We start from the raw sequence: 12,139 nt of genomic DNA, 5'->3' as shown, positions 1-12,139 counted from the left end.
AAATAGCGGAAGACACATAAGCACGGATGACAGGGATATAATTTTAAAGAAAGAGGTCAGAAGAGGCCTCACTGAGAATGTAACATTTGAGCAAAGACCAAAGGAGGTTAAAAAGCAAGCCACGCAGAGAACTGGGGGAAGAGCATTCCAGACAGAGAAGCAGCTTGTACAAAGGCCCTGAGGCAGGAGCAGGCCCCGTATGTTTGAGGAGGTCAGTGTGGCTAGAGACGCTGCAGAGGGCGAGTGGTGATAGAAGAGGTCAGAGATGAAAATGGGGCCAGTCCTATAGGGCCCTGAGGCCGGGGGTCGGGGGGGTGGACTTTGGCTTTTATTCTGTGTGAAATGGAAGCCAGCAGGCTGTGACTTTGTTGTAACAGGTTTCCTCTGGGGTGACAGGAGACGGTCTGGGCGATATACGTGTATTTGGGTGTTTTCCTCCTGGTTTTTTTTTTTTTACTTGCATCAGTGACTTTACGTTTTCATTTTGCTTATTTATTTGTTTGTTAGTGTTTATTTCTTTTGAGAGAGAGGGACAGAATGTAAGCGGGGGAGGGGCAGAGAGCGAGGGAGACACAGAATCCGTAGCAGGGTCAGCCCGGAGCCCGACGCGGGGCTCGAACTCAGGGACCGTGAGCTCATGACCTGAGCCGAAGTCCGATGCTTACTGAGCCATCCGGGCGCCCCTGTGTTTTCATTTTAAAGAATTCGTATTTCGTTCTCCGGCTCTTTCATAGGCATTACATTTCGGTGCTTCAAAAACACCAAAGGACTGAAAGATACAACATGAAAAGTCTCACCCTCACCGTGTCCCCGTGTCCCCGTTAGGCCTCTGGCCTGCCCACCCTCCCCCCTTTCCTGGCCTCGCTGGTGTGCAGTCTCCGCTCCCTCCCTCCCGGCGGGGCGGGCGCCTCACCACAAGGTCAAACCCAACACCCCCAAGCCCCAGACCTGAAGCACTTCCTGCCCCGCTCCCTGGGAGGCCAAACCACATACTCCTGTCTGCAAGCGGCAGCCCCAGGCCGTGGGAACCGCCAGCCCTCCCCTCCCCGTCCCCCTCCCCCTGCCTGGGTTCCCCTGACAGAGCACTGCTCTGGGGGCCTGAGGGGACCCGGGGTTTGAAGGAGGGTGGTGCTGAGCCCCCAGGCCCCTGGATAAATCTGGCCCTAAATGGCGGCCACCCCTCATAAGGTCTCTCTAGGGGACTTCTGCACCGTTTTCTCCCCTAGGAGTGGACAGGGGCAGGGATGAGGGGGTCCCATTTGACAGAGGGGAAACTGAGGCCCATAGAAGCTCAGAGGCTTGTCCAGGCAGAAAGGGGAAGTGAGCAAGGCCTCCACACAGGCAGCCGTTGATGGCCTGTGGGTTTTGCTGGGCCCATGGGGCCCCCGGAGCTCACTGTGATGTCCTCGATGTCTGAAGCCCTGCAGAGGGGGTGAGAGTGGGGACGTGGCTGGCCCCAGGACTGTGGGCGTCAGGGGGTCGGGTGCAGGTGGAGTGGGCCACTGAATGGGGGCGGGCGAGGGGAGCAGGCCCAAGGAACGTGGGCGATCCCCAGGTGCTGCTCAACTTCCCTCTCCCGTGACATGGCACTCTCACTTCTGCCCCCTCGTCACCCACTTGGACCCGAATGACTGAGGCTGGAGCCTCCCAAGGGACTCCAGGGCGAGTGCCAGGTGTCCTGAGGGCACCTGAGGCCAGTCATGGGACCTGGAAACCATCATCAGAGAATGTGACGTGCCTGGGGCCTGCCCTGGCCATGGGGGCCGGGGGAGGACAGGAGCCAGATGTGGGCAGAGAGATGGAAACTCGGCTACGCTAAAGGGCGTGTCCATGTGGTTTCCTGCCTCCCCGGGGGTCCTGAGCCCCTTTATTCCTGGGACAGGGAGGAGTGGCCAGAGCAAGCAGATGGGTCCACTTGTGCAGCTGATGTAGCCTCCCTGGGCCTGAGCCAGCTCCAGGGACCCGGTCAAAAACTTCGACCCGCCTGTAGGGCACAGTGGGCTCAGAAAGCCCACTCAACTCCAGATGGCCCCGCAGACCAGCCCGGAGGGGTCGGCCCTGGCCGCTGACTCAGAAATTCCAGGAACTGGTGCCAGGTGCACCACTAACCAGCTGGGTGACCTTAGTGAAGTCACTTCCCCTCTCTTGGCCTCGGTCCCTCAAAACAGATGACAAACAGATTTCATCTCATGCACCATCTCTGCTTGAATGGTAACTAACGTCTTCCTGGAGCACTCCTGAGGAGGAGTCTGGAGTGGCGTTTTGGCTCAGTGGGAGGGAGTGCCGGGATTGATTGGTGATGCCTGCCGTGGGTGCGGAAGTGTAGCACTCACGTCATGCGTTTGCCACCCCTGTGTCCACCTTGTGTCCGGGGGGACATTTGGTATTAGAACTGCTGTTTCTAAGGGCACCGCCCCCCCCGCCCCCCTGAAGGGGCCACAGAGCTAGTAGACCAATTTCTTCCTCTTTTCAGTACTTCCTGAGAACCCATGTGCGCGGAGTTTCATCTGCCATCCCAGGGTCACAGGGCTGGTTCAGACACATTTCTAGAAGCTCACAATCTGGCGGAGGAGGTAGGCGTGGAACCACACAACTAGAAAGCGAGATAGAAAATGTCTGTATCCTTAAAAAAAAGAAAAAAAGGTAAGCATCATCCATGGTCTCTAGGGAATTAAAAGAAGGGGTAGATGGGAATCCACTTGAGGTAGATCAAAAAAGCCTCCTGAAGAAAGACAGTGGCCTTTGGACCTGTCTTCAAAGGACAGATGTGAATTGGGAATAGACAGTATGGACAGGCAGGAGGAACAGTGTGGCAGAGGTACCCAGGCAGGAAAAGGGCAGGGAACAGTGTGAGGAACAGTGCGAGCAGCTAGGAAAATGTCACATTATCTCCTCCTGTCTTTGAACATCGCCTCCCAGCCAGTGCAGATATGAAGCATCTCTGCTTGTCCTTTCTTGGCAAGGAGGAAAGCCACGTCCTCCATCCCTTGTATCTCAGGCGAATTCTGGTTGCTTCTTTTTTCTTTTCTCTTCTCTTCTCTTCTCTTCTCTTCTCTTCTCTTCTCTTCTCTTCTCTTCTCTTCTCTTCTCTTCCCTTCCCTTCCCTTCCCTTCCCTTCCCTTTTCTTTTCTTTTTTTTCTTTTTCCTCTTTTCTTCTTTTCTTTTTTCTTTTCTTTTTTCTTTCCTTCCCTTCCCTTTTCTTTTTTTCCTTTTTCCTCTTTTCTTTTCTCTTTTCTTTTCTTTTTTCTTTCCTTCCCTTTTTTTTTCTTTTTTTCTTTTTGCTCTTTTCTTTTCTTCTTTTCTTTTCTTTTTTCTTTCCTTCCCTTCCCTTCCCTTCCCTTTTCTTTTTTTTTATTTTTCCTCTTTTCTTCTTTTCTTTTTTCTTTCCTTCCCTTCCCTTTTCTTTTTTTTCTTTTTGCTCTTTTCTTTTCTTCTTTTCTTTTTTCTTTCCTTCCCTTCCCTTCCCTTTTCTTTTCTTTTTTTTATTTTTCCTCTTTTCTTCTTTTCTTTTTTCTTTCCTTCCCTTCCCTTTTCTTTTTTTCTTTTTGCTCTTTTCTTCTTTTCTTTTCTTTTTTCTTTCCTTCCCTTCCCTTTTCTTTTCTTTTCTTTTTCCTCTTTTCTTTTCTCTTTTCTTTTTTCTTTCCTTCCTTTCCCTTTTCTTTTTTTTCTTTTTGCTCTTTTCTTTTCTTCTTTTCTTTTTTCTTTCCTTCCCTTCCCTTCCCTTTTCTTTTCTTTTTTTTAATTTTTCCTCTTTTCTTCTTTTCTTTTTTCTTTCCTTCCCTTCCCTTTTCTTTTTTTCTTTTTGCTCTTTTCTTCTTTTCTTTTCTTTTTTCTTTCCTTCCCTTCCCTTTTCTTTTCTTTTTTCTTTTTCCTCTTTTCTTCTTTTCTTTTCTCTTTTCTTTTCTTTTTTCTTTCCTTCCTTTCCCTTTTCTTTTTTTTCTTTTTGCTCTTTTCTTTTCTTCTTTTCTTTTCTTTTTTCTTTCCTTCCCTTCCCTTCCCTTTTCTTTTTCCTCTTTTCTTCTTTTCTTTTCTTTCCTTTTCTTTTCTCTTCTCTTCTTTTCTTTCTCAGACAGAGCCTCCTGCTTAGGCCCCTAAGCCATGGAGAGAGAACTTGGGTTAGTGTAGCATGGCTAAGGGCACAGACCCTGGAGTCTGACAGCCTGGGCTGGAATCCTGGTCCCACCCCTGACAAGTTACTTCACCTCTCTGTGCCTCAGTTTCCCTCTCTCTAGACGGGACGTCACAGACGTTGGGGGAACGATTAGATGAGGAAGTGAAGTGTGACAATGATGCCAGGCACATAGTGAGTACCTGGAATTCTTGACCATGGAGAACACCCCCCCCCCCCCGCCCGTCTGTCCGTGACACATTCAGGAAGACGGTTCCGTGTAATGCCCGGGTTCCCCGGAACCGCGCCAGGGAACCTCTGCCCTCGGGCGGGACGCGGAGCATTTCTGGGACTCTGTCGGTTTGCTTGTGCTGTCGTGCAGGGTGCCCACTGAGCACGCTCACTCTAAAAGGAGCGCTGGCAGAGAGCCTCCAGGGGACTGGAGGCCACAGAGGGTGTCTCTCTGGGACGTGTGCTTCCAGGCTCACTTCACCCGTGGGCACAGAACACACAGGGAGAAGGTGCCTGAGCACGTACACGTGAGTCGTCCGCGCAGGACGTTCCCACAAAATCCAGCCCGCCCTCCTCCCTTCATGCAACAGGGCTCTATGGAGCATCTGCTATGTGCCGTATACTGGGGTTGAAGTCAGGTGGCCTAGGAAGGTCTCTCTCGTGAGGTGGCATTGCGGCAGGGACCTAGGTGAGCCATTCAGCATCGGGGTGGGGGGGCCTTTGGGCAGACAGCACAGCAAGTGCCAAGGCCTTGACAGAAGCCTCAGACTATGTTAGAGCCACGGCAGATGTGTCCGGGGGAGAGAGATGGAGGGGTTAGGAGACGAGGTCACAGAGGCAGGGAAGGCCTGGTCAGACCAGACTTTATAATCAGGTCATGGTTAGCGCTAAGTCAATCAATCAATAAGGTAATGGCCGAGACAGAGGTTTCTCTGGAGTAAAATGGGAGGGCAGGTCTCTGACAACATGACATCCGAGCAGAAACCTGTGTCAAGCGAGGGATCAAGGCTTGAGGACATCCAGGGAAGAGCACTCTGGGAGAGAGTGCTCAGCAGGTGCAAAGGCCCTGGGATGGGAATATGGCCGGCGTGTTCGAGGAACAGCAGGGAGACCAGGGGGGCTGGGGTAGAAGGGGCGGGGGTGAGCCCAGGGCAAAGGGCTAGGTACCGGCTATCTCACATAGGGTAAAGGGGTCGGATTCTTCTCTGAGCAAGGTAGGAGCCAAACGAGGTTGAGGGCAGAGGAGGAACAGGCCTTGAGGCAGAGGTAGGTGCGACAGCAGGGAAACCAGCGTGGCAGCGGGACGCTTCTCCACACTGGGGTGGCCAGGCCTGGCTCCTGGTCAGAGCAGATCTCAAGGGGGTGCTGATGGCTTCCTCCTACCCTTTGCCAGGCTGAGCCCCGAGAGGGTGGAGTGCAGCGTGCGGGCTGACCCCCCTTCCGGGAGGCCTGCGGGCAGCAGACTCTTGTCCAGGACAGAAGGATGTTCTTGCTGACTGGGAGGAAACAGCGCATCCCACATCAAAAGGAGGCCCCGGGTGGCTCCCACGCTCGGGCATCGTGGGAACCCTGCTACCCTGGGTTCTCTCAGGGGGGCCTGCACATCAAGAGAGGCTGGGGGCTGCCTTGAGACTGTTCCCCAGCTCTTGATGAGTAAATAAAAAAACAGCCCCCCCCCGCCCCGGTCACAGCCTACTCACAACCTTCTTCTTCTTGGGAACAAGTCTCATTTTTGTAAATCGAGCCCTGTGGTTTTTAAGGGGTGTCAGGAATTGTAGGGCAGCTGAGATTTTTAAAACCTTCCCTTTCTGAGCACTCCCCCCCCCACCCCCCACCCCCCCGCTCCCTAACTCCCAGGCCAAAGATTCAGCAAGACCAGGGGCATGAGCTGGACCAGGCATTGGGCGTGAGGTAAACCTCGGGTAGCGAACTGTCCTCACTGATCGGTAGGGGCCGTCCTGACCTGAAGGATTCTGCTCAGCTTGAGAGCGTGCAGTGATGGATTAGTGATGTCTGCTGCAGGTGGGCGATAAGGAGTAGTGCTTTGCACGCTACCTATTGTCCGTGCCCCCCGTTTTACGGATAGCCCTGGAGAAAAGGATTTTTTTCCATGAGATGGAAGGGGAAGGAAGGAGGTCGGGGAGACCTAAATCTATCGAGGACCTTAACAGAGTGTCTACACTAGAACTCTTTTGAAGGACAGGGCAGGGAAGAGGAGAAGCTTGAGGTACGTGCCTCCTTGCTTTCCTGGAAGAGTATGGGGAGGCGTAAGATTAGGTGATACCCTTTAGGCAGGTCCTGGAGGATTATGACAGACCCGAGAGGGTCGGATGGAAACTCAGCCCCATCTCTGGGCTCCCAGCAGGCTGCTAGAAGGAGAAAATCATCCTCCACTCACAGCCCTGCCCCCAAACTACGAGCTTTGCGTGTTTCACCTCACTGGACCCTCACAAGGCTTTATGCACATTACAGGTGGGGAAACGGAGGCACAGCACCTTTCCCCGCACACACCTCGATTGGCCAGGCGCTGGGGGTCCCGCGGTGCCCGCCTACCAGTAGCACCCGTGCAGGAGCGGTGTTCGGTGGCCTTGGGTCACCATAGTGTTCAAGGACCCTGACATCTGCTCCCCACGCCTGTGTTCCCTAGCGTGTGGATGTGTCCGCGTGCTTGTGTGTCTGCGTGGAGGTGTGTGTGTGCATGCCTCTGGGGTGGTCTATGTGTGTGTGTGTGTGTGTGTGTGTGTGTGTGTGTGCGTTTCTGGATCCACTGCGGCTGCACCCAAGCCTGCCAAGCATACCATTTGCTAAAAGATGCTTCCCAGCCAGCTCCCTAGTATCCTCTGTGCCTGCCAGGGGCAGGTGACCAGGCAGCCCCAGCCAGGCTCAGACCTGAGCAGCCAGGCAGAGGGGGTTGTCGCAGCAATTTCCCAGCTGTCGCGGCCCCCGTCCCTTCCTGGCACACACACCCCCCCCCCAGGCCCCTCTGGCGTCCCTGCCTTTGAGAACACTCCTGTCCATCAAGACATCCATCCAGCGTTTTGTGCCCGTCGACAGCAAGACAGTAGTTCACCTGCGTGTCCAAGCACTGAAGTCACGAAGACGCAGGCGGGCACACTGTCCAGGTCACCGCGGATCTTCTCAGTCAGCCCTCCCAACAGCCCTGGGGGTGAGGTATCGTTATCCCCATTTTACAGGTAGGGAGACCAGGGGCCACAGAGGTTAAGTGACTCGCCCAGGCTCGTCACTGCAACATTTGCACGGCTTCCTCTCCCAGGTGAAGAGAAGACACTCCGTGACTCAGTGGGCCGAGGTGCGGGGAGGTGGAACTCTTCAGCCAGGCCTGCACGTCAACGGGGCGATGGTGGTGGTTAACGCCATTAGAGTCTTTATTAGGTGCCAGGAATTCTGCTGGACCCTTGACAGGCAGAATGTCATTGACTCCTCAGGGCAAACACGAGGTGCTGCTTTATAGATGGGAAACAGGCTTATGAGAGGTGCCTGATGGGCTGCGTGTCACCCAGACGGTTAGTGCTTATTAAGCTGAGATATGAGAGCAGCTCTGGCTGATTTCAAAAGCCAGAGAGCTGTTTGGTGGGGGAAGGCGAAGAGGGGAGGCAGGCTATGTTTTCTTGGGGCCTTTTCATCTGAGGAGGGGACAGTGCCTTAGTTACAGGAACTGTCATCAGTAGATCTTCGAGAGGGGGGATGAAAGTGTTCCGTGTGAAATGTCTTTGGAAAACCTGGATTCATCATTGTTAATCATAGTTCCTTGTGCAGGACTTATCAGAGCCTTTAAGATGCTCATATATGTTGTGAATTTCCAAGGAGGCAGTGAAGTGTTTCATAACTCATTTGCTCCCTGAATCCTTCTTTCCCAGAACCTTTTATAGGCACTAGTGCTCCATATAAGAAACTTGGAGAAATGCTAGAATGGCTACATCACTAGGAGTTGGGTTTCAGGCACAGCGGCCAGTGGGAGGGAACTGTTGGCCCCCAAGCTCTCACAAGGGAGTAGGGAAGAGTCAGTACTCATTCCACTGTAACTGGGGCAGCGGTCCCAATGACACCCCACCCCATAAGAGAAGGATGTCTATGTCCCTGGCGGTCATATTCTAAATGACACAGAGGTGCAGGTATGTCCAGAAGCCAAACCAGAGCCCTCGGATCTTCCGGTGTGTGGGGCTGAAGTCCAGCTGCGGCCTCTTTTCTCCCCTCAGGGTCCCCGCGCTCCCGGTGAAGAACTTGAATGGTACGGGGCCCGTCCATCCGGCCCTGGCAGGTGAGATCCAGCCCGGGAGGGGCAGAAGGGCGGGGCCCACGAGGAGGCAGCCCCACCTGTCTGCCCTGTGGCCCCGCCCCTTGGCGAGGCTGGTGGGCGGGGCCCAGAGGAAACGCCCCCTACCGTTGGACCGCGACGCCGGGGTAGGCGGGGCCCGCAGAAGGCGCTCCACTCGGCTTCCAGCTGGGGTGGGGCCCAGGGCCACCCCGCCCGCCCACCCGGGGGGCCCCCTCGTTCGGGGGAGGGGCAGGTGGGCGGGGCCTGGGGGAAGGCCTGCGGCCTCCTCCCGCCGGCGGGAGGGCTGGGTGGGCGGGGCCGGGAGAGCGCTCCGCCCCCTGACCGTCCCCGGCCGCGTCCCCAGGGATGACCGGGATCCTGCTGTGTGCCGCCGGCCTGCCCGTGTGCCTGACGCGGGCCCCCAAGCCCATCCTGCACCCGCCGCCCGTGAGCAAGAGCGACGTCAAGCCCGTGCCCGGCGTGCCCGGGGTGTGCCGCAAGACCAAGAAGAAGCACCTCAAGAAGAGTACGCCTTCCGCGCCGACCCCGGCCCCACTAACTAACCCTTGACCCTGACCCCTCAACTCCCATCTGTTCTTAGGACTTAGGCCTCCACCTCCGTCTCCTGATCTCCGCTCCCTTGCCCCTGACCCAACTCTGATTACATCAGCCGCTGGCCTGTGACTCCTGCCAACCCCTCTGTGCCCCCCCCCCCCAGCCAAGCCCTCAGGGCGGAGACCCTGGGCACCCTCCAGCCCACCCGCTGTGTCCTTGCAGGTAAGAACCCCGAGGATGTGGTTCGAAGGTACATGCAGAAGGTGAAGAACCCGCCCGATGAGGTGAGCCCCCCGCGGAGGGTACTGGCCTGGGCAGACCGAGGGCCCAGCCCCTGACCTCCCTTCTCCTCCCGTGGCCCCGTGTGTTACAGTCTGTCCCCCCCAGTTCGGGCTTGGCCTTCTCCCCTTTTCACAGTGTCTTCTGACGGACAGAAACGCTTAGGTTTAATAGAATCACATTCACCGATCTTTGGATGGTTGACGGCTTTCGAATCTTATTTGCACCCATATTTTCCAGCCAACGTTCTGAGTTTTGCCTCCATCCCCCTGGAGAGGGGTGGGGGGGTCATGTCTACCTCTGGCGCGTGTCGCCAGTGTATGGGGGTGTCCTCTCTCTCCCTCCCTTTGACAAGGGGGCGCCGGAGAGGGGGCCGTCCGCCACCCTTGGTGGCCTGGGGCCTGGCTCCCGCCAAGGGGCAGCGCTGACCCGAGGGTGTCGTGCCCGGGCCCGTCGTCAGTGTCCCCCCTGCGCCCCCTCCGTCAGGACTGCACCATCTGTATGGAGCGGCTGGTCACAGCATCCGGCTACGAAGGCGTGCTTCGCCACAAGGCCGTGCGACCCGAGCTCGTGGGCCGCCTGGGCCGCTGCGGCCACATGTACCACCTGCTGTGCCTCGTGGCCATGTACTCCAATGGCAACAAGGTGGGCGGCGCGGGGGGCAGGGGGCGGGGCCGGGACGCCGCGGGGTGGGGCCTCACCGCCGGCCTCCCCTGGCCCAGGACGGCAGCCTGCAGTGCCCCACGTGCAAGGCCATCTACGGAGAGAAGACGGGCACCCAGCCGCCCGGGAAGATGCAGTTCCACCTCATCCCGCACTCGCTGCCTGGCTTCGCCGACACCCAGACCATCCGCATCGTCTACGACATCCCCACAGGCATCCAGGTGAGGCCCCCGTGCCCCTGCCCCCCCCCCCGGAACCCTGCACAGGTCCCCCACACCTGTCCGTGGCTCAAGCCTCTGCTGCCCGCCCCCCACAGGGCCCTGAGCACCCCAACCCAGGCAAGAAGTTCACCGCAAGAGGCTTCCCGCGTCACTGCTATCTGCCCAACAACGAGAAGGGCCGGAAGGTGGGTGCTGTGAGGGTGCGGGGGTGTGGGAGCAGGCCGGGGACCCCCCTCACCCCCAATCCCTGTTTCTTGCCCGCACCGACACTGACCGTCACCTCCTAGTGCGTGTCCAGCCCCGCCAGGTGGCTTCACACACCTGGGCTCATTTCCAGCTTGAGGAGGTCAAGGTCTTGACCCCATTTTACAGATAAAGAAACTTAGCCTCAGAGAGGGCAAGTAACTTGCCCAAGATCACACAGCTGGTACACTACGGATCCTCTGCCTCCCTTGTTTTTCAAGAGAAGCAAGAAATTCTGATTTTCACGTGAAATCCCCAGGCCTTTGAATATTGCCAAAGAAGTCACAAGATAGCTGTGACTTCTTGTCACAGCCGAGGGCCTTCAGTTGGAGACCCAGATGAAACGGGCAGATAGCCTGGAAAGAGCTCTCACTGCGGGCGGGAGAGGGTGGGGGGGGGGGTCCCTCTAGGGTAGGAAGCGGCCAGGCTGGGCGCCCGCGGGCATGCCGCAGGGCTTAGCAGGTAGTGAGAGGGCCGCAGCTCGGCCAAGGAAGGAGGGAGGCTGGGCGGGAGGGGCTCCAGCCGCAGGGGCGGGGCTGCCCGCGCCCTCCGCTCAGCCCCCCCTCCTGTCCCCACTCCTGTCCCCCAGGTGTTGAGGCTGCTCATCACCGCCTGGGAGCGGAGACTCATCTTCACCATCGGCACGTCCAACACCACAGGCGAGTCGGACACCGTGGTGTGGAACGAGATCCACCACAAGACCGAGTTTGGATCCAACCTCACGGGCCACGGCTACCCGGACGCTAGCTACCTAGACAATGTGCTGGCCGAGCTCACAGCCCAGGGCGTGTCCGAGGCTGCGGCCAAGGCCTGAGGCCCGGGGGCGGCCCACCTTCCCTCCCGCTTTGCCCCTGGTCCGGCACTTGCCTCCCTCTGCCAGGCGCGTCCTGGTGGCCCGGGTTCAGGGCTGGGGAGGAGCCCGCGGAAGGAGCCGGAAGCGTCCTGGGGGTTTGGCTGATGGCGGTTGGAATGATGGGAGGAGGATGGCCGACCCGTAGCTCCCTGAGAGGGTGGCGGAGAGAACACCGGAACCACAGTAACCTCCCTACGCAAAAGACAGAGCCCCACCCCTTCGCGCAAACACACGCACGCACACCCACGTGCCTCTACTTACCCCCGGGCTGGGGGGAAAGAGACGGAAGACCCCTGTGATCCTCCATGTGGACTCCCACCCGCGTCTCGATTCAGCTCAAGCGCCTGGGGGAAAGGGCCCCCCCTCTGCTACCCACTGATGGGCACTTGTGGGCCCAGGGGTAGAACCCGAAGTTAGCCAGCAGTTTTGCAAAGGGGCAGAGGCCAGAGAGAGGGGGACTAGAGGGACCTTGTTTTGTGCTTGTGTCTCTTCATCCTTCTGGGACTCTCACCTCCTTCTTCTCCCCTCCCGTCCCCAGGCCTTATGTCTGTCCCAGATAAAGGCACTGTTCTCCTTTCCTCCCCATCCTGTCCTCTCCGCCAAATCGCTCCCAACGCCGAGATCCAAAGGCTGGATGAGGCCGAGCTTAGGCCAGCGGGTCTAAAAAAGCAGACCGGACAGCAAAGAGTCCATTTCCCTTTCTTGGGAGTGGGCAGTGGGGTGGCTGATGGTCTTGGCCAACCAGGGGCCTGTTGCCCAGGCAACTCACCAGCTCCGCCTCTGTTGATTGGCTGCCACGGTGGAAGTCAGCCAAGATTTAAAGGGACGCCAGCGACTGCTCTTTTGAAAACCTACCAGTCCCACTGTGGGTGGAGAAATAAATGGTCTTTCTCCTCCTCACTCAGTTTTCTTTCCTGCCGAGACGGGGG

The 12,139-nt window shown here is 57.0% G+C and overlaps 1 protein-coding gene across 2 annotated transcripts in view; it reads left to right on the top strand.

The window, feature by feature from the left end:
- The window catches only part of DTX1 (deltex E3 ubiquitin ligase 1), a 34,564-nt gene extending 23,217 nt beyond the window's left edge, over window positions 1–11,347 (top strand). For both annotated transcript variants that reach the window (XM_058691218.1, XM_058691219.1), the window contains 7 exons: window positions 8,338–8,399; window positions 8,761–8,922; window positions 9,174–9,235; window positions 9,717–9,875; window positions 9,953–10,114; window positions 10,210–10,299; window positions 10,947–11,347. In XM_058691218.1, the coding sequence (XP_058547201.1) occupies window positions 8,338–8,399; window positions 8,761–8,922; window positions 9,174–9,235; window positions 9,717–9,875; window positions 9,953–10,114; window positions 10,210–10,299; window positions 10,947–11,171 (922 nt within the window). In that variant the 3' untranslated portion in view covers window positions 11,172–11,347. The remainder of the gene's footprint in view (window positions 1–8,337; window positions 8,400–8,760; window positions 8,923–9,173; window positions 9,236–9,716; window positions 9,876–9,952; window positions 10,115–10,209; window positions 10,300–10,946) is intronic.
- The last annotated feature ends 792 nt before the right edge of the window (window positions 11,348–12,139 follow it).

The sequence above is a fragment of the Neofelis nebulosa genome, chromosome 11 (assembly GCF_028018385.1).
Source record: "Neofelis nebulosa isolate mNeoNeb1 chromosome 11, mNeoNeb1.pri, whole genome shotgun sequence".
Lineage (NCBI taxonomy): Eukaryota > Metazoa > Chordata > Mammalia > Carnivora > Felidae > Neofelis > Neofelis nebulosa.
Note: the sequence above shows the minus strand (reverse complement) of the source record. Positions and strands in the feature narration are given on the sequence as shown.